Raw genomic sequence first — 22,403 nt, 5'->3', positions numbered from 1 at the left:
CCACTACAGTACCTACGTGAATATTGTTGTGGATGAATATCATAGTAAACCAAAAAACTAGCAAAAAGTATGGAAACCCTCTAGGACACAGCTCGGCTGTCCAAACTTAAAACACAGTAAGGGACATTTTTTGTAGTACGTTTTTATTGCATTTTTGGACTAAGTAGATTCTACTTAGTCCAAAAATGCAAAAAAAATGTTCTACAAAAAAATGTTCCTTACTGTGTTTTGAGTTTGGACAGCCGAGCTATGACACCCGCTTTACACACAACAAAAGGATGATGGTCCCAAAAGGAAACAATAATTATAGGAGAAGAACACTTCAATCTGTGATATATGTAGTTCCGAGAATTTTTTGTTGCCGACAGAGGGGAAAATACAAGAAAATTATTTTTGAACAAATGACAGACCGTAATAATTTTATTTCAATGACATGATGGTATAATAATTATTCCGAATTCAGTTGTCACGAATAAGTGTTTATAAAAGTGGTAATACACAAAGTGAACGATGAATGATAATAAGGGTGTTAAACATCAAAATGTTGAATTCATCGAACGTGGCTCAATAGATTTCAAGAAATAGTAGTAAATAACGTAGAAATTTTCAATTTAAAATGGAAATATTTGACCACAAATGAACTGACAAACTCATTAACGAAAATATAATGGATCTAATGAATACAGGGAAATTACAAGGCGATCAATTTTATCCATAGACCGTTCGCGATACATAGCTAAGGATATATAAACATATACAGGACTGACTAAGGATATATAACGTATGAGGATATATAAACATATACAGGACTGTAAGAGATTCATCCTTCCTTCAAACCTCCATTCATGAGGGAACCAGATGTTCAGAAATCATTCAGAATATTATAGTGTTCGCAAGAGATTTTGAATTCTTCATTGTAAAAAGATTCCTATTCATGATCAGCAGTACAGACATACATAAGCAATGCAACAGTGTTATTTAATCTCCAGCAACGCACTATTCGATATTAATTATTTAAAATATTAAAATTTAATATTTTATCATAATTATATGATTATCAAAAATCAGAGATAAAGAGTATTTCGTGATAACGCTTCTGATAAAAAATATCCAGACTCTATAAAAGAGAAGACAAGAAAAAAGTCGTCCTAAGTAACGCCATCATGTTTTTGCTAGTACTTGCTGCTTTGCTGGTCTCGGCCAATGGTAAGAACTTTTTTTTAATGTATTATTATTCAAATATTATGTATAATAATTATTTTATTAAATATTCAAAAAAATATATTATTAATTAATTTCAATAATTGAATCTATCAGTTTTATATGATGAAATCTATAAAATTATAATTTCATACTTCGTGTAGCCTTCGTCCTCCCATCGGTCCCCATGCTCGATGGGAAGATCGTTGGAGGAAGTCCTGCCGCCATCACGGAGGCCCCTTACCAGGTGGCTCTGCTGATGAACAGTGGATCAGGAACCTTCGGCCAGGTCTGTGGAGGCTCCATCGTCACCAGAACCGTCATCGTCACAGCTGCCCACTGCACTAGCGGGTGAGAAGTCTTAAAATTAAATGAAAAATCAGTTCACCATTTTCACCAGGAACGGACGTATAAAAATTAACAACAAATAACTTATTTTTAAAGAACCACCGCGGCTCAGTGGAGGATTCGTGCAGGGTCTGCCATTCATAACTCCGGCGGACAGGTAATCGCCGTTTCCCGCATTGTCAACCACTCCAGTTTCAACAGCGCTTTGAACAACGACATCTCCCTCATGACTCTCTCCGCTTCGCTCGTTCTTTCAACCAGCGTGGCTACCGTCAGACTGCCATCTCAAGGACAGACTGTCGCCGATGGATCCAGCGCTTTCGTCACTGGATGGGGTGCCCTTTCGGTAAGCGTTTTGTTTTTTAATCAATCAGAATTTAAAATGTACGTTTGATTACAACATTTATTTGAGTTTGTTGTTTTGAAACTATCCAATTTTTTTAATCATTCATTCCAACTAACATTTTTCTTTTTTGCGAACAGCAAGGTGGTTCTTATCCTACCCAACTATACAAGGTGACAATTCCTACTATCAACCAGCAACAGTGCGTGAATGCCTACGCCGGATTCAACGTTGTCACCACCAACATGATCTGCGCTGGAAACATCGTTTCCGGTGGACAGGACGCTTGCCAGGGAGACTCCGGCGGCCCACTGACGGTCGGTGGAACCCTCATCGGTATCACCTCATGGGGAAGAGGATGCGCTCAGGCTGGTTACCCCGGAGTCTGGACCAGGGTGCCAATGTACGTCAACTGGATCAACACCAACGCTTAAATGGTGGCGATACCTCAAAATCCTGTGTTTTTTTTTAATCCAGTGATAAATATAAATAAATAAATTTATAAAAAAAATAAAATCTGTCGTGTTTTTATTATGAATTGTTTGGTATTAATAATGCAATTTCACCTAGATGAAAACCTTCTGTATTAAACATACAGAGCACAGACAATTAAACACGCCAAAGATTGAAAAAATCGCCATTGATGGGGAGTATTCGGTGTCACAAGACGAGGCGAGGGTGTTGTATGACGATGTGTGAATACCTCACCCTTTGTACTCATCAGAAGATTGCTTAAGAATGAAAGTCGTACATACTTGTTTAAAGAACACTGTTTATTTATTTTGATTTTCAAATGTAATTTAAAGCTAAGGACTCTAAAACTAACTTAAAAAATAAAACTAATTGAAATAAGTTAACAATAATCCTTGCTGCTCAAAGGTCTTGGTTCTGGATGCAGTTGGTCGAGTGGGCAGGTGAAAAAAGACGGTGGTTGCCAGTGTTTAAGGGCTTTTACTTCTTCTCCGTATTATTCCTCATTGCCGAGGGTTGTGACCCTTGCAGAAAGCAATGACTCTTCTCCAGTTATCCCTTGACTGTGCTGCACGTAGCGCTCCAACCACTGAGGTGCCCGCTGCTGCCTTAATTTGATCGGTCTATCGTGTGGGGATCTTCCTCTCCCTCTCTTTCCCTCCATGCAACCGATCACAACTAGTCAATCCAGGCTATCCTCGTTGCCACGCACAACGTGTCCAAAGAACTGGAGAATCCATCGGGTACAGACATTGGCCAGAGTCAAGCCTTTTAGGGCTTTTACAGTCTCTACTATTCTCGCTTGGTCACTGTTGTAAACTTGACGGCTTGGTAGGTGCGCTGTCCCAGGACCTACATGGACGTCCTCTGGCATTTGTTCTCTCGATCGTTCCTTCTATTATCAGGTGCAGGAAACCCTCCAGTCTCGCCAAGTGACCCATCCATTTGGCGCGTCGAAGAATATCGGATTGATATTATTATATAAATAATATCAATCCCATATTTTGCTCGTGAACTGTAGGTTATTGTAGGTGGTATGCATTGAAGGGGTGAACCTTAAACTATAGAAGTATAGAAGAAGCACTATGCGCCATCTGTGCGTATGCCAAGGAAGTATATTTGTTAAACATTTATGAAATAACTACGCCTGCAGATTTCTGTTTTATCGGATGTGCGCTGTCTTTGAGAATTTTATATACTTTGGATAAATTCTGACATTCAATTAATAACCTATTTTTAATATTAACTTGAAGCGTACACACGTGATATACAGTTGATATTCCTCTTTGAAGAAAAGTGAATACAAGGAACATAATAAATGGTTTTCTGAATACCGTAATTGAATGCTCATAATCCTAGAGCTTGAGAAAATTTGAAGAAAAATAATATTATTTTTTGACATCTCATCAAAGATGAAGAAGAAAATGGAAGTCTGGGCATTTACGGGGCTGACGACCGTCATAGGCTGGTTTAAGTGATCACTTTACACACGTGTAACATTCACCAATTCTACCCATTATTGACAACCACACTACTCAAATTCTTGGAAGTTCTATATATATAAACCAATTTAGAAACCTTGTTCTTGAATCACTAGAACTTCACTAGAGACATCTATTGGTGAGATGTAAAGAAGCTTTTTATTAAGCAGAAACTCTTATACATATTAGTATGTGGGGTCCGAATCCTGGATTATAATCACACACATTTTGGACACACTCAAAATGTTGAAAAATAATATTAAAAATTTGTTCTGTGGTTGATTTATTATTTTTTCAGGAGATCTCTTCACCCACATTCTCGCTGATATGCACTTTTATTTACTCGCTAAATTTATTTTTTACATTCCCCAAGAATAAATAAAATAATACACTGATTTGCTGAAAAAAATATTGTTTGGTTTAGTCCATCTGTGGCGGTTTATTGTGACAATAAAAGTCAATTAACATCATATATTACATTAAACGTATATATTATAAGTTATTATATACACAGACACATACACATGCATATACATACACACATACGTATATATATACATACATGCCTGTGTATGGACAAGTACATTTATTTTATTAATTTATTTATATTTATTTAATATAGTTACATTTTTAAGGACAACATAATACAATTTCTAAACATTTACACATTTGGCAAACTTATGGTTTTAGATTCGCTGTGCCTCACCAAAAAAGAGACTGAGCTCTTGTGCTTGGAGAGGGACTTACAAGTTTAATGTTTTATATAATGAATGGTATAATATTTTTTTTTTCAAGATGTATATGTAATGGGCATTAATTTTTTTCTGAAGAATTTCTATCTTTTTTTTAAATTTCTTTAGAGGGTTTATTGAAATATTTAATTCCTAAATATTTGAAGTTTTGTAGATAAAATAACAAGATAATAATCAGATAAAAAATTGCAAGTGGTCGTTTGGTTTTAAGGTATCGCGTAGGTGACTTTTATCGCGAACTACCCACACGTTATTTTGTTACTTCAATAATAACTAACAAACTAACCATCACGCCGCTTCCCGGAGGGGTAGACAGAGAGTCTACCCCTACGGTCTTTGGAAACTTTATTCGTGTCTTCCACATTCATGCATCTCCTCAATAATACAAAACTTCTGCAAACGTTTGTGTATATATATATATATATATATATATATATATATATATATATATATATATATATATATATATATATATATATATATATATATATATATATATATATATATATATATATATATATATATATATATATATATATATATATATATATATATATATATATATATATCTTATTGTATTAAATTTATATTATCCACTGACACTTCGTGATGGAATTGCATTTTTAATATATTATTAGATTAAAACCAATATTTTTAGCTTTTCCACTTTTTTTATTTGACCAGCGACCGGGTTTCGTCGTTACCGACATCATCAGACTGGTGGGAGGCTATACAAATTGTTATGTTATATATAAAACAAGTTATCAACTCCTGCCTTGTTTTATATATAATATAACAATTTGTATAGCCTCCCACCAGTCTGATGATGTCGGTAACGACGAAACCCGGTCGCTGGTCAAATAAAAAAAGTGGAAAAGCTAAAAATATTGGTTTTAATCTAATAATATATTGTATTAAATTGTTAACTGAACTTTACTTTTTGTTGTACTTAAGCATGTTAGTGTTTTGGCTCAACACAAGCTGTACCTAAAGAGACAAAATGCAGATAAATTATATGTAAATGTACAACATTTTGAGTGTGTCCAAATACTTGTTCACAAAATCTGGATCACGTGTGTAAAGTGATCACTCAAACCAGCCTATGACGGTCGTAAGCCCCGTAAATGCCCAGACTTCCATATTCTTCTTCATCTTTGATGAGATGTCAAAAAATAATATATGTAAATGTATATTTATGAAATATTTATGATATTTATATACATATAAACATATATAAATATATTTTTCTAGCCCAAATCTGCACATTTTTTATTTAGTTAAAGCCATATAATTGATTTTTACATAACATTAGTTAGCACATGAGAACCGTCGCGACGGTGTGACTGTTGAATTGTTGCGATAATCCAATCGGCATACACGGACACTCTAGTAAAAACTCCGGGGTATCCAACTACGCCGCATTCATTTGGATATCCCCAAGAGGTGATACCGGCCAGGATGGGTGTAACGTCGTCAACAGCCAGAGGTCCTCCCGTATCTGCCTTGCAAGCGCCAGCTCCAGAATCTTTGTACCCAGCGCAGATCATGTTGGGTGTGACAGCGCGATCGATTTCCACATAGATGTTGATGCACTCTTGTTGGTTGTAAATTGGGAGAACTACCTTGCGCAGCTGAGGAGGAGTGTCATTTCCTTCCTGTGCTCGAAGAAACAATAAATAAATTATAAACAGAACCAGAATAGCGGATATCGTGGATCGCGTAGCAAGACTCAAAAGGCAATGGGCGGGACTTGTTGCAAGATAAGACCCCACAAGGTGGACCCTACGGCTGAAAACTAGGCGTAATTTTTTTTTAATTGTTTGTTTATATTTGTAGGTAACGGTCAGTTGATAAAGTACACCAAATTTCTCAAAATTGACAAAAATGTAGTAAGAGCACTTTACGTAGGGCACGTCGAAATCACCAATGGCTATAATTGCTTGTACTAATTTATGCAAACTGTATGGTTTGCGTATATTTCCAAGTCCTTTCAGGATATAGAACCTTTCAAACAACAAAATGCTTACCATAGGTCCCCATCCTGTGGCCATGGCCAAGGATCCGTCTTCGAAAACCTGTCCCTGCTTCGGCAGCGCGATGAGAGTCACGCTGTTGGAGAGGTTGAATGGGCTTTCGAGTCTGGCGAGGGCAATGTCGTGGTTATATGACGTGGGCCTATATTGGGGGTGAAACGTATTCTTTTTCAGCAAGCTCTTTTGCCCACCGGCACCGTTGGCAGCTGGAGATCCGGCAACAGCGAGATAATTTAAAATTTCTTGTCTAAAATCACAGATTAATAAATAAGGATTATTTTTATTTATTTATTTGTGTAAACAACAGCAAAACATATAAAACAAAACATTAAAAGAATATACATAAAATAAAGCCAATCATAGTTCACAACAGAAGCACAAAAAGATTAGTACAAAAGATCTAGTGTAGATCTAGCTAATGAACGGAGTTTACGACCGTCATAGGCTGGTTTATCATAGACTGGTTACGTCATAGACCGTCATAGAACGGAGCTTACGACGGTTATAGACCGCCATAGGATGGTAATGATCACATTCATAACATTCACGAATTCTACCCATGATGACAACCACACTACTTGTACAAATTCTTGGAAGTTATATATATATATATATATATATATATATATATATATATATATATATATATATATATATATATATATATATATATATATATATATATATATATATATATATATATATATATATATATATATGTATATATATATATGTATATTTATATATATATATATATATATATATATATATATATATATATATGTATATATATATATATATATATATATATATATATATATATATATATATATATATATATAAATATAATCCAATTTCGAAACATTGTACAAGTATTACTAGAATTTTCACTAGAGGCATATATTGGTGAAATGAATAAGCTTTTGTATTGAGCAGAAACTCCTATATCCATATACTTTTTAATATTTTTATTTTCATACTATCTTGTTGTGAAATTGATAGTTCATTATAGTATCGTTTTTTATATTAATTTTAAATAGTAAAAATATTTAATTTATTATATTCTTCCGACCATTCAAGATGCTTAGTGTTCTGCAGGTAGGATAGTAAGGATAGGGAAGGTAAATGTGAAAAATTCATCACAAACACCCAAACCAATTGAAAGTAAACCTTTCTTGAATCTATTTTTCAGTTGGCGGGAATCGAACCCGCGACGCCAATTTCGCAGTCTAGCGTCTACTCACCAGACGCTTTTAAAAGCATTGTTATCATTGTGGTATGGTAATATTGCACTCTTTACCATTCATCGTTTACATTGTGTAAAACCACTTAAAAACTGCACAACTACCAGCTTCAGAATAATCATTTCATCATCTGCGGACTACAGTTGATCTGATGATGAATTGGTAATCGGAACCAGCAGTCGTGAAGTACAGTTTTTAAGTGGTATTACACAAAGTGAACGACAAATGATAAAGGGAGTGTTACACTGAGTTATTAAACCATGTGTCCTTATCACTTTTGGCTGATATTAAGGCTCGTGTGGTATACATCGAGTATTATATGTACTATGGTCATTCGTAAAATAAGGTTCCCACATATATATATTTTTTAATATACAGCTTTATTGTTTTGTTTAGCATTATACATCATTTTAAAGCTTAAAGCCAATCATATTTTTCTACATCATTGCCGTTGCTCTCCAAACACTTTTGCAGACGATGTTCCAACTGTTGTATCTCTAAGTCATAATATCCTGCCGCCATTCCTCTGAGAAGTCGAATGACCTCTTCCTTGACTTCAGTATGGAAAGACGATTGCCATGGTTTTCCCAACAGACTCCATTTTTGTTTAAACTTCTTCGGCTTCGGTGAAATTGAATGACGCCATTCACGTGACGCTACTTGGTTTTAGTGGTGAAGTGAAACACCCATGTTTCGTCGCCTGTAACGAAAGAATCCAAGAATTCTTCCTTGTTAATAATAAGAAATTTGGATAACTTATATAGCGCCGTTTTCGTAAAATAATACCTCAAGGGTGCTTCACTGTGTTGTTGTCTGTCTTCACATTGTTGAAGAAACTGCTGGGCACACTCAACATGTTTCTGCTTGTGGTTTTCTGTGAGCATTACGCACCTTTCGAAACCCTATTTTTTCAGTTAAAAAATTCTGAATTGGAATGGCGGCAGAATAATATGACTTATACATATAAAGATACAAAAGTTGGAGCATGAACTGCAAATGTGTCAGAAACGGCGATTATATAGGAAAATAGAGAAGGTTTTAAGCTTAAAAATGATGTATAATACTAAAGAAAACAATAAAGCTTATTTTTTATGTATTTTTTAACAATATGAGAACCTTATTTTACGAATGACCCTCGTGTATTAAGCAGAAACTAGCATTATTCTTACCCGTAAAGACACTGAGCTGCTGTAATGACATAATCTGATCTGATAAGAGATCCTCCACACAAAAGATGGTTAAACCCTGATCCATCATACTGCAATAGAAGCACCTGGTAAGGTACGTCGGTGATGTCTACAGGACTTCCTCCGATGATCTTCCCATCCTGCCTGGGGATCGGTGGGAGGACTAAAGCTGTAACCCATGAGATTTGACATGAAGATTAAGAAGCAATGATTCGAGGTTACACATCTATTCTAGTACTAGCCATATAGGTAATAATTACATTACTTTTATGGCTAGAACTAGAACGCTACAAAAATTAATGACATAAAAATGTAGTTTAGTGTATGCCATTTGAGTTATGTTGGAAAAAATATTAACTGTCTTCATCGTTGCACTTTTCCACTCTGCCTTGAAGTTCCACACTCTTCTCTTCTCTTCTTTCATTTACAAAAATATTTATGTCTCTAGAGTTACTTGAATCTCGCGCGTATGTGAATAAACCTCGCACATTCTTCTGTGGTATCAATCCTGTGATTGCAGCAACTAATGACATATCCTTCCCTTTCCGGTTTATAATGCGACACCCTCTTCAGCATCTCATACCTTGAACAGCCCATTTCCTCGTGAAGATTTTCGCGGTGCGGTGTGTCATTTGGAGTTTATTCCCTCAATCGTTCCCTCTATAATCAGATGTAGGTATTAATATAAGAGATACAATTCATCGTGAGATCTAACTGACTGATCAGCAAACATTCGATAGAATATGCTAGAACTTCACAAAGACAGAGTTGAAAAGTGCATCGACAATGCCGGTCAACATCTCGCAGAACATTATTTTCCAAATAAAACTTCCACGGCATACATTTTTTTATTATTTTAATGTCAATAAATACATTTTCACTTCACCATTAACGGAGTTTTATTTTTTCTAAAGCGCTTTAACTTTTTTCTTTTCTTAAATACAATACGGAAATATAAATACTATAACTACTAAACTTAAATATAAATACTAAGCCCCATACTATTAGCCGATACTAGGAGAGCAGAAAGTACTAGTAGAAACATAGTGTAATATATTCTGAAGAGACTAAGATTAATAAGAAGTTTTTTTTATCGATTCGTTTATAATTTTCTCCAAAATACATCCAGTCCTTCTCAGTAAAACATCGTATGTACCAAAATCGTTACTCATTTGTAACTGAGATTATAAGCAGTATATTCCATTCACACATTTGTGTTATTATAATAGCATTAAAACTTTTTTTAAACAATAAAACACAAGTACCGGCTTGTACAGGGTGGTACAAAATTAATCACCCCATCGGCAAATATTATATTTTTTGCAAATGGGGTCGTACGTCAATCATATTTGACATTTGTGAACTAGATATCTATAGTTTACAAACATATTCATGATGACGCAAAATAAATCTTCCAATTTTGTTTTTTAATGACTTTTTTTATTAAATAGTAATAAAATTATGAAGCGTAATGGAAATCTTTATTTGGATCCTAACATTTTTTACAGTAAAAAAGATAATATCCATCAAGTGGCTGCCGCAAGTATTGATAAATGTTTGTGCCCGTTTTATCAATCTTTTTGTAAACTGTAGCTGTCTAGTTCACATATGTCAAAGATGATTGACGTACGAAGCTATTTGCAAAAATTATAACATCTTCCGACAAGGTGATTCATTTAGTGCCACCCACTTTAAGTGAGAATTAGGTTATGCCATTATTTCATTTAATGGTTCAATTTTGTTACATTATAAAAATTATTTCCGATTTATACTCACGATACGATGTTCTGTTGGGAAATGGTCGATGTATGATTTGATAGTCATTTTTCGTTATCTTTTTAACAAAAAATTGAGATTTTTGTCATTATAATGGATGACATGTTATCAATTGTTTAAACGTATTTATCTATTAACAATATTATCACTTTTTTGTAAGCAAACAAAAAAAATGCTATGTTTCTTTAGTATATACGAGTATATCACCATGTTTCTGCTAGTACTTTATGCTCTCCTGGTATCTGTCAATGGTATTTTTTTTAATTATATGAATATTACCTTAATTCCTTGTTTTACACTGAAATTTGTTACCTAGGTGAATTGTAAATTTATATTATTCCACTAACTTTCATATTACAGCTTTCGTCCTCCCGCCGATCCCCATGCAGGATGGGAGAATCGTAGGAGGAAGTGTAGCAAACATTACCGAAGTTCCATACCAGGTTTCTTTGATGATCAACTTAGAACCTGAAATACACATTCACACATGCGGAGGCTCTATATTAAACGCAAAAACAGTTCTCACAGCTGCTCACTGCATTTACGGGTAAAAAAAATTACAACAATAATAATATTTAACCATTAAAGACATAATACATAAAATACAATGTGAAAAGGGTATACTGATAAAACTTTAGCTACGCAGAATAGTTTTTGTCAAAAAAATACTTTGCTTCGCATTGGTGGATATACCTACAAAAGTAGTATGATCGAGTTGATAGAATGAATCTTGGGAAGGTATTATCTGAGTTTGGAGTAATCAGTAAACTTATCCAAGGTATTGCAGCCTTGTGCGAGGATGGCACTGCACGCACAAGGGTTAGTGGCTCATTTTTATATTGTTTTGGCATCTCTACAAGTGTTTAACAGGAATTAGTAATATCACATTGTTGTTTAATTTATACATGAAGAATTGCATGAAAGAATTTAATGTTTTAAATATTGGAGTTGAAATTATCAATTTGTATGCTGAAGATGCTGTGTTTTTTGCCGAGAGTAGAGCAGGTGATTAGATTCAAGTACCTTGGCAAAAGGTTTTTGAGACCACACTCAGATGTCTTATTTTACAGATTCGCACGCTGACTCACTAAAATTGCTGAAACGTATACATTTTAAAAATCTCTGTCAAATCACGAGGGCAACTAACACCTAAGCGCCTCCCACGGGTAGAACAAACTCTTAATAAAATTCGTTTATTTAACGTTCATCAAAATTGCTTCAACTCAATATTGTCAGTGCCAAGATCATTGAACACTGTCAGTCGACATTTATGTCGTGGTGTGTCCCTTGTTTAGTACAATTTGTCTTTGACACGAGCTTTCACCCTTTCCTCCCTGCTGTCCCTCTTCCCGATATTTTTACAGTCTTCTCGGTGTTTTGTAATTGAAACAATACTAGTACTTGTTTTGTAATACTCGTATATATGTCGTATACCATTAGGTGTCCCTCAAGGCAGTCACCTAGGGCCTCTTTTATTCAATATCTACGTTTATGACATTGGGAAATGCTTTTTCAGTTCTAAATATATCATGTACGCTGATGACATGAAGGTATATTCGAATATTGAATGTCCTTACGATTGTCAAAAAATGCAATATGACCTGCCATGCCTGTCTGAGTACTGTAAAATTAATATGTTATCTCTTAATTCTGATAAATGTCTAAAATAACATTCAGTAAAAAATTCAGCACTATTGATTACACTTACAATTTTAATAACCTATTTTATTTTTATTTGTTTGGTTTCTCTCGGTGCAGAAATTCTCCGTCTCATTATTTAATTCTTGCCGGGTCTTCCGACATTCTTCCATCTGATCCGGATTCACAGACCGTCTTCGTTGAAAGCTTCGAATACTTCGACTTTAATCCTTCCGATCTTGCAAACGATATTGCCATCCTAATCCTCGGCAACCTTCTGGTCCTGTCACCCAGCGTGGCTCCAATCAGCCTACCAGCTCAGGGGCAGGCTATTGAAGATGGATACTTCGCCATGGCTAGCGGATGGGGGATGCTTTCCGTAAGCATTCAGTTTTAGCTTTTTATTCTAACATCGGTATACAATATGTATTTAGCATTATTTTTGACATCTCAACGTAGATGAAAAGAACATTGAAGTCTGGTCATTTACAGGGTTAACGACCGTAATACGCTAATTTTGCATGATAACTTTTACATACGTGTAACATTTACAAATTCTACCCATGATTTTAAAATAAAATATCAAATATGTAGTTTTTTCCACGTTAATTTTATTTGACCAGCAACTGGGTAGCGTCGTAACCGCCATCACCAGTCTAATGATGTCGGTAATGTGACATTCGTTTGAAAATGCCATAACTAGGAGAAACAACTCTCATAAAATTTATATTTACATATTTTTTAAAACAAGAAATTACAACTTAGTAGACTCAAAAAAATCAGTGTTTGATTTAACATTTGATACATAAATAATAATTTGCTCTTAGGGAGATGGCGATGTCACTACAGAACTGCACAAGGCGTTACTTCCCATAAGGAACCTACAGGACTGCGTGGACGCATATTCTGGCAGCCATCACCCCATCGGTCCCCTTCATCGCGTGATCTGCGCGGGAGACGGTGAAGTCGGAACCTGCTACGGGGACTCGGGTGGTCCTCTGGTACACAACGGGACGGTCGTCGGTATCAAGTCCTTCGCGGTGGGCTGCGCTATGGCCAGATTCCCCACAATATTTACCCAGGTGTCCATGTACATCACCCGGATCCAATCCTTCCTGTGAATAACATGAAAAAGTTAGCCTTAGTCTTTCCCTCTTCCTCCATTCTTTATCTCCCTTTTTCCTTTGCCTTCCTTATAATCATCAATTTGTAATTTATGTTTTTTTTATGTTCTTGAACAGTACTTGAACTAGTTCTTGTACTATCTACCTCTAATTGCAAACAGCTAATTATGGTCTCAAACGTTTTGACCAATATCACTAGTCTGTTTTTGGAAGTAATTGCTTTTTAGCAATAAGCCCGCCAATGTACTTTTTTCTGTACATGAAGTTTAAATAAATAAATAAAAAGACATAAGGATCTCTATAACCCGAACGCAATACAGAGAATCTTTATGGTATTTTTATCAAATAAAACGTGTATAATTTTTTTTACATCTCAACAAAGATGAAGGAGAAAATGGAAGACTGAGCATTAACGGAGCTTACGACCCTGATAGGGTGGTTTAAGTGACCACTTTACATACGTTCATTCATTCACATTCACCTTCACCATTCACACATTCACCATTTCTACCTGATTCATGATTGACAACCACAATACTCAAATTCTTGGAAGTTCTATATACATGATCCAATTTCAAAACTTGTACTTGTATCACAAGAATTTCACCAATAGATGTTTCTAGTGAAATTCTAGTGATTGAAGTACAATGTTTCGTGTGTAAAGTGATAACTTAAACCAGCTATTAACGATCGTAAGCCCCGTAAATGCCCAGACTTCCACATTCTTCTTGAGATGTCAAAAAAATTCCTAATTGGAGATGATCCAGATTTGTGAATAAATATTCGGACACACTCAAAATGTTGTTGTTGCATTTTAAAAATATTGTTAACTTTGAACTGTTCACAAAGTGAACGATGAATGATAAGGGGAGTGTAAAAGATTATAATGATTAATTATGAAATTTTAATTAATTTTATTAAATTCAATTCATCAAAACATAGTTATTATCACACTTTATTTATATCTGTTGGTTAAAAATATATTATTATCTAGCGAATTTTCGTAATCAATAAAAATGTTTCGTAATTAATTAATCATTTTAATTTTTCGTAGTTATTTTTCTGCAAAAAAAAATTGTCAATTACGTTTTAAAAAAAATTAAATGAATGTATACAGTATTTGTACATATTTATATTTATATACATAGTTAACAAATAAATGTTAAAAACAATAATAATAAAGTACTCGAAATGTTGTATTGTTTATTTATTGGGTTTTTCAATATTGAAATGCGTCTTTGCGTATTAAATGATACTATTAATGGTTTCGTTAGTCTCATATAAACGCTAAGTTTAAACTAGCTTCGCCTGCATACCCACCCCTACTGTCTGGACTAGTGTAGGGGTTGTTCTGAATAAGTTCAAAGTTGTTCTGAATCAAGTGTGATTCCAAGGTGACTCTTACAATGACAATGCAATGTCCCTAGCTGAACGTTTATCGGTGCACATTTGTTGTCTGCGACATATTATCACAATACCAATTTATTGGTTTCGATTTTGAAATCTAATAAATTCTTTTATCTTATTTTTTGACATTTCATCAAAGATGAAGAAGAATATGGAAGTCTGGGCATTTACGGGGCTTACGACCGTCATAGGCTGGTTTGAGTGATCACTTTACACACGTGTAACATTCACCAATTCTACCCATTATTGACAACCACACTACTCAAATTCTTCGAAGTTCTACATATATATATGAACCAATTTAGAAACTTTGTTCTTGAATCACTAGAACTTCACTAGAGACATCTATTGGTGAGATGTAAAGAAGCTTTTTTACTAAGCAGAAACTCTTATATTAGTATGTGAGATCCGAATCCCGGATTATAATCACACACATGAGAAACGCCAGAAAATACCAATTTAATAATAAATTATCTGGTCAAATTATAAGCTTAATAATAAAAATGAAAATGGTATTTTCTGGCGTTTCTCATGTGTGTGATTATAATCCGGGATTCGGATCTCACATACTAATATAAGAGTTTCTGCTTAATAAAAAAGCTTCTTTACATCTCACCAATAGATGTCTCTAGTGAAGTTCTAGTGATTCAAGAACAAAGTTTCTAAATTGGTTCATATATATAGAACTTCGAAGAATTTGAGTAGTGTGGTTGTCAATAATGGGTAGAATTGGTGAATGTTACACGTGTGTAAAGTGATCACTCAAACCAGCCTATGACGGTCGTAAGCCCCGTAAATGCCCAGACTTCCATATTCTTCTTCATCTTTGATGAAATGTCAAAAAATAATATGAAAATAACTCCTGTAATTGGAGATAATCCAGATTTTGTGAACAAGTATTTGGACACACTCAAAATGTTGTAAATTCTTTTATCGTTTATTTTTAAAGAGAAATTTATTTTTTCAAATATTTAATTCACACCAAGGCAGCATAAAAATAAATAAAACTTATAAAAACATAATTTTGATGTCTTCGTTCCATGTCTGTCAATTACTTGGTTAAATTTTTTATTAAACTAGTTATTGACAACATTTCAAGTATGTCCAAATACTCATTAATACTTGTACAATACTATGACACTTTTCTTTAAAAGCGATACAAGATTTATTAAAAACATTCAAATCAATTTCCGAAATCGAGGATTGAATTAACCGATGTTATTTGATATGTATTTCCTTCTTAAGAGAGGAAATACATAGCAAAGCAAAATGGAAGGTATAATAAAACTAATGGAAATTGATTTTTTTGGATTATTACAAATCTATTTGAGTAGCAAAATATGTTTTATCTAATAATTTTATATTTAAATATAGTGTTGAACCTTACCTTTACACATATGTAAGTCGCCATATAATTTAATTTCAGTTCAATACCGAAAATCGTTATTTATCAATGAAAATAAATATAGTATGTACTTTACATTTTAAGTATGTCCAAATAATTGTTCATAAATCTGGATTATCTCCAATAAGGAGTTATTATTAAATTATTTTTTTGACATCTTAATATTGATGAAGAAGAATTTGGAAGTCTGGGCATTTAAATGGCTTACGACCGTTATAGGCTGGTTAAATTGATCACTTTACTCACGTGTTACATTCACCAATTCTACCCATGGTTGACAACCACAATTAAGAAAAAAATTAAAACAAATCCGTCCACTTTTACATTTTGAGTAAGTCACAAATCTGGATTATTTCCAATAAGGAGTTATTTTCTACATTATTTTAGACACCTCAACATCGATGAAGTACATATGTAGAATATCGAAGTCTAGGCATTTACAGGAATGAATAATTCTTTTTCATATATGTTGAGATGTCAACAAATAACGTAAATAATAACTTCGTTACAAAAGTTAAAAAGCACATTCGTTTGAAAATGCCATAACAATTGTCACAAAATTATTTTAATGTGTTTTTTCAACAACAAAATACAACTTAGTACTAAAAAATCAGTGTTTGATGTAACATTTAATACATAATGTAAAAAATAAGTCCTAATTGTAGCTAATCCAGAATTGTGTATTTAGACACAAAATTGTTGTAAATAATTTTACTGGTCAAATTATAAACTGAAATAAATTTTAAAAATGATGTTTTTAAGCCTTTCCCAAGTATGTCAATATAATCCAGTATTCGGACCTCACATACGAATAAAAACGAAAATGTTCCAATCCACATAAAACGTATGAATATATATATTTTTTAATCTTCTCATCAGCCACACTTGTCAATCTCTAAATATCACGAATTGTTGCAGTAATCTGTTTTCAGCATCACAACAATCAGATTCTACCTCTCTCTTTCATCCGAAGCGGTTGGCGTGTTAATTGGCGCGGACAGATGGCGTCGGCGTCTAATCTGCCGAGAGGCGTCGGCGCCGCATCCGAGCACTGCCGAAGTCTGACGGAGACTGCCGAACACCTTCGCAAGGACGTCGGCCGCTGAGTGGCATAGATACGAATCGGCGAGACACGGACTGACGCGCCGATGCGTTTTTAGCATGTTCAAGCAAATAACTTAAAAAACAAATAAGGGCTGTTTGTCTGTTAATATCAAATACTACTCCTACTACAAATTAGCCACTTTTTCGTAAGTGAAGGCGGAGAGGATAGAATTCGTATTTAAATATGAACAAATAATTAACCCAAAATTAACAATATTATAATTACTAAACTAATGACCCCCCTATATTGATAATCTGATAAGAAATAAAAATAAAAATAAAATAAAACATAAAAACATCCCACTGATTAGAAGCAAAAAAAAAACATTTTTAAAAAATATCAAAAGGAACCAGCTCTTACTCGCTCTTCAGCCTTCAACGTCCTAAGGACACAACTCTAAAATACAGACTTGACTTCACAAACGGTGTTCGAAAATGATACTGAATGCATCGAAACACGTGTTAAAATGGAATTTAAGAAATTATGGTATTTACTTCAAAAAAACTTTAAATGGATGTAAGATAGTTAAAGATTGTTTCCCCTTGCAATTTTCAAACGAATGTGATGATTAAATGGAATGACGGTCCTTATAAATGTAGCTATACAATTCTAGGTACTTGTGTAATAACATTAATATGTGCAGTAATAATTTACGGAGGACAACAATAGTTAATGGGGCATGTAGGTATTTTTTTATTTAATATTGTAACAAAAGTTTTTTTTAAATTTTAATTAATTTTCTAAATGTTTCTACTTACAATCTTGAAATTAAAAACCCAGTTCTCGCCAATAAAGAGACTCTTGTGCTTGGAGAGGGACTCACACTTGTTAGTTATGTTTGTTGGTAATACAATTCATTTTTATAAAAACAGAAACGAGTTTTTTTTCTTTCTTACTTAGATTAACATATCGCTCACTCCTTTCTAGAACGCCATAAATCAAAAATCGTCAATTTTCAGTTGTGCCCAGAATGTTTTCAGTTCGGAATGCCCAGAAAATGTGCTATATCCCAGCAAAAGCGGCATATTTTTAACTTGATATTTACCCGCTATAGGGCAGAAAGTGTTGTTTTTGCATTTTGAAGAAAAAGTATTGTTTAGTTATTTTTTTTTAAATATACTAAATGTTTTTCAAATAGAGAAAAAACTTCAGGTTTTACCTAAAAAGATCTGTTGCACAGTAAAAAGTTCAGTAAGTGGCTTGATATTTATTTTCAACTAATTCTATTATATTTTTAAACTTTAAAAACCTTCTCCTGAAAAATCTTTTTTTTTTTATTTACGATCTTGAAAGGAATGAGCGACATATAAAATTCATTTAACATATTTTTAAGCGTTTTAATGTTTATTTATATTCATTTTCGGGGAAAGGAAGAATCTACTGCTTTTTTAAAGTTGTAAGCACTTGAAAGCGTTGAAGACATCGACGAAGAATGAAATGTGGTCCAGTGCTTTCGTAAAAGCATATGTTTATGCTATTATAAGATGAAGTATATTTCTCTCTCGTGTCTCTCCGTATCCAGCGTGGCCTATTAATAGTGTGACAGAGCGTTATATATTACTCGGCTGATCGAAGCTCTGAGGACTGTTATTAAAAGGTAACCCGTCTAATGCTCCTATTCACAAAACCTGTTAAAAATCGGACCAAGAAATATTTTTTTTTTATAACAAGTTTTTGTATTTTTATTATTTACAAAAATACTACAATTTCATACTATTTCTGTGAGCCTAAGCGGTATATTATTAGAAATAGCTATCAAATTGAAGTAGAGTGGGTAAGCGAGAAACTCTGACTCAAGAGTCCGCGACACTAACCACGGGACCACATCCGACACATATTATACAAATATATATTATCTTTTGACATCTCAAGAAAGATGAAGATGAATATAAAAGTCTCGGCATTTACGGGGCTGACGACCGTCATAGGCTGGTTTATTCCGTGGTTATATTTGGTGTATTCCGAATCCTATATTATATTCCCATACTTGAGAAACACTAGAAAATATGATCAATTATATTATTTAAGCTATAATTTATATCAGTCAATTTATTTACAGCATTTTGATTGTGTCCAAATACTTGTTCACAAATCTGGGGTATCTTTAATTAGGAGTTATTTTTTACATTATTTCTTGACATTTCGACAAAAATGAAGAAGTGTATGGAAGTCTGGGCATTTACGGGGCTAACGACCATCATAGGCTGGTTTAAGTGATCGTAAGCCCCGTAAATGCCTAGGCTTCCATATTCTTCTTCATCATGTTGAGATGTCAAATATACTGTAAAAAATAACACCTATGATTGGAGATAATCCAGATTTGTGAATAAGTATTGGGACACACTCAAAATGTTGGACAGGTTTTTGTAGAAATATGTATATAAAAGTGTACAGATTTGTTTTGTAATTTTTTCATTTATTGTTTTTTTTAAATAAATCTTTAGAAATCTAAAGAATACTGCATGGTCTTGCACGAGTATTAATAAGAACTGTGACGTCTTCTCTCCACAGTTAGCCAGCCCACTCACCAGCGCCGTACGGCGGGTAAATATCAACAAAAAACGACAAAACGGTTGCTATTCTCAATCCATTCCGTTAATGTTAAAATTACAACAACAAGAAAAAAATATGAAAGAATACCAGGAAGAGATAAGCATTATCGATAAAATTAATGTCAATGCCGATTCCAAGCCCGGATGCAAAAGGAAGATGGTGCCTGGATGAGGTTAACAGCGTACCTTGGGAAAATCTATTCTACTATAGTATCTGCGATGTCGAAGATGTTATGCGATGGGGAGGAAAAAAAAGACATGATTTCTGGAGAAATCATGTGGGAAGAGCAAGTTTGGATCGGGTGGTGAGGATAGCAGCAGACAGCAGCACACGAGGTAACAGACCCCCAGGAAGACCACCTAAACGATGGAGAGACAGCTGGTCTTCCACCTCCCAGGAGCAGCCGAAAAATAACAGGACATAGTCCTGAATAAAGATGAAGAAGAGGAAGATAAAATTAAGAAAGATGTGTTGAAATAGTTTGGACATGTGGAACGGTTAAACAAGTTTATGAGGCAAATGTAGTTGGTAAAAGAAGCAGAGGAAAATGTGGCACAATCAGGTATGTCAAAGCGGCCGGGTTAGGAGTCGATGTATGAGGAGATGCATGAATGTGGAGTGTTCTATTCTCTCTGCCTACCCCTGCGAGAAGCGGCGTGATTATTTGTTAATAAATTTAGTTGTTTACGGAGGCCGAAGAGGACTAGAATGTAGAAAAGACGAAGAAGAGAAGATTGAATGGCTGAGTCATTTAGTTGAAAACAATGTCTCAGGAATGAGTGACTTTCCGTATGTGTACCAACATACCCCGCACATGTGGTGTCTAGAAATAGCCCCCGGTAACAAATCGTCTGGATTATAAATATCCCTTGGATTCGGGCGTCCAGTGATTCGAAAGTGATATTTTTCAGATCTGGATGATTCAGAATATTCACAATATCTGGCAGCCGATTTCAGGTGTAAAAATATCGCGTCTTTGCTATTCTTCATCTAGTGACGTGTTGTGACAAATCTAAATTGTGTTAAAGCTAATTCGGTAGCCCTGCCAATTTATTATTAATTATGATTAATTAAAAAGGAATAGTGTCAAAAGTAAAAGTAAATTAGTAGTATATATATATATATATATATATATATATATATATATATATATATATATATATATATATATATATATATATATATATATATATATATATATATATATATATATATATATATATATATATATTATATCTATATATATAAATATATATATATATATATATATATTTAAATATATTTATATATATATATATATATATATATATATATATATATATATATATATATATATATATATTTATATCTATATATATAAATATATATATATATATATATTTAAATATATTTATATATATATATATATATATACACATATATATATATGTATGTATATATATATATATATATATATATATATATATATATATATATATATATATATATATATATATATATATATATATATGTATGTATATTTTTTATATATTATTATTATTTTTTGACATCTCATCAAAGATGAAGAAGAATATGGAAGTCTGGGCATTTATGGGGCTGACGACCAAACTGGGCTGACTACTCAAATTCTTAGAAGTTCTTTATATATGAACCAATTTAGAAACCTTGTTCTTGAATCACTAGAACTTCACTCGAGACATCTATTGGTGAGATGTAAATAAGCTTTTCACCAATAGATGTATTCATATTCTTCTTCATCTTTGATGAGATGTCAAAAAATAATATGAAAATAACTCTTGTAATTGGAGATATTCCAGATTTTGGAAACAAGTATTTGGACAAATGTTGTAAATATATATTTTTTACTTGTTTTTGTAAGTTGGTTGTGTTCTTGATGAAAAACATTTAAACGCATTATATTGCTCTGTATTCATTTCATATTTTGTGATTTTCATTGTTTGCGAACCATAAATTATACATAAATTTAATTTTTCTAAATTATTCCCGAATTAATAAATAATCGAAATAAAAAAACTCGTATATGTTAATATTACTTCTAACATTTTACCAACCACATTCGTCTCATAAATTTGTTTCACTATTATTTCTTCATTCATTCGATTCACATGCCCAAACCCAAAGACAGATTAATGAGGCATTATATACCCTCTGCCTACCCCTGCGGAGAAGGAGCATTTTTTTTTTCAGTAAAGTTTTTTGTTTTTGTTTTTAAGTAGGTAATATTTCCAATTTCTGATATATCTGATTACCTACTTAGAGTAGCAATAGAAGAGTTGGGTTTTGATATTTTTACTCAAGACATATTGTCTTCTTTA

At 33.4% G+C, this 22,403-nt stretch overlaps 3 protein-coding genes across 3 annotated transcripts; 2 read left to right on the top strand and 1 right to left on the bottom strand.

Annotated features, from left to right (window-relative positions):
• The first annotated feature begins 1,156 nt into the window (after positions 1-1,156).
• LOC148308346 (trypsin-1-like) lies at positions 1,157-2,407 on the top strand. Its single transcript, XM_088261916.1, has 4 exons — positions 1,157-1,206; positions 1,365-1,551; positions 1,645-1,894; positions 2,032-2,407. Exons 1-4 carry the CDS (start codon positions 1,164-1,166, stop codon positions 2,323-2,325), a joined length of 774 nt encoding a protein of 257 aa, XP_088118042.1. The 5' UTR covers positions 1,157-1,163; the 3' UTR covers positions 2,326-2,407.
• A 3,439-nt stretch (positions 2,408-5,846) lies between these two features.
• On the bottom strand, positions 5,847-11,045 carry LOC148308345 (trypsin-1-like). Its single transcript, XM_088261937.1, has 5 exons — positions 11,032-11,045; positions 10,512-10,538; positions 9,042-9,251; positions 6,623-6,875; positions 5,847-6,250 (listed from the first exon to the last, which is right to left on the bottom strand). Exons 1-5 carry the CDS (start codon positions 11,043-11,045, stop codon positions 5,894-5,896), a joined length of 861 nt encoding a protein of 286 aa, XP_088118063.1. The 3' UTR covers positions 5,847-5,893.
• A 173-nt stretch (positions 11,046-11,218) lies between these two features.
• Positions 11,219-13,594, top strand: LOC148308344 (trypsin-3-like). Its single transcript, XM_088261936.1, has 3 exons — positions 11,219-11,382; positions 12,594-12,852; positions 13,301-13,594. Exons 1-3 carry the CDS (start codon positions 11,219-11,221, stop codon positions 13,592-13,594), a joined length of 717 nt encoding a protein of 238 aa, XP_088118062.1.
• Positions 13,595-22,403: the final 8,809 nt, after the last annotated feature.

This window comes from Brachycentrus maculatus, unplaced genomic scaffold (genome assembly GCF_059751285.1).
Source record: "Brachycentrus maculatus isolate JH-2025_06_01 unplaced genomic scaffold, ASM5975128v1 h1tg000169l, whole genome shotgun sequence".
Lineage (NCBI taxonomy): Eukaryota > Metazoa > Arthropoda > Insecta > Trichoptera > Brachycentridae > Brachycentrus > Brachycentrus maculatus.
The sequence above is the reverse complement of the archived record's forward strand: the minus strand, read 5'-3'. Positions and strand labels throughout refer to the sequence as shown.

Coding starts and splice junctions, on each gene's coding strand:
- LOC148308346 (XM_088261916.1), top strand. CDS start 1,164: ATGTTTTTGCTAGTACTTGCTGCTTTGCTGGTCTCGGCCAATG. Junction 1,552..1,644: donor GCTGCCCACTGCACTAGCGG/GTGAGAAGTCTT, acceptor TTATTTTTAAAG/AACCACCGCGGCTCAGTGGA. Junction 1,895..2,031: donor CTGGATGGGGTGCCCTTTCG/GTAAGCGTTTTG, acceptor TTTTGCGAACAG/CAAGGTGGTTCTTATCCTAC.
- LOC148308345 (XM_088261937.1), bottom strand. Junction 9,252..10,511: donor TTACGCTTCATAATTTTATT/ACTATTTAATAA, acceptor TTCTTAATCTTC/ATGTCAAATCTCATGGGTTA. Junction 6,251..6,622: donor CCACAGGATGGGGACCTATG/GTAAGCATTTTG, acceptor CTTCGAGCACAG/GAAGGAAATGACACTCCTCC.
- LOC148308344 (XM_088261936.1), top strand. CDS start 11,219: ATGCAGGATGGGAGAATCGTAGGAGGAAGTGTAGCAAACATTACCGAA. Junction 11,383..12,593: donor GCTGCTCACTGCATTTACGG/GTAAAAAAAATT, acceptor CTCTCGGTGCAG/AAATTCTCCGTCTCATTATT. Junction 12,853..13,300: donor GCGGATGGGGGATGCTTTCC/GTAAGCATTCAG, acceptor ATTTGCTCTTAG/GGAGATGGCGATGTCACTAC.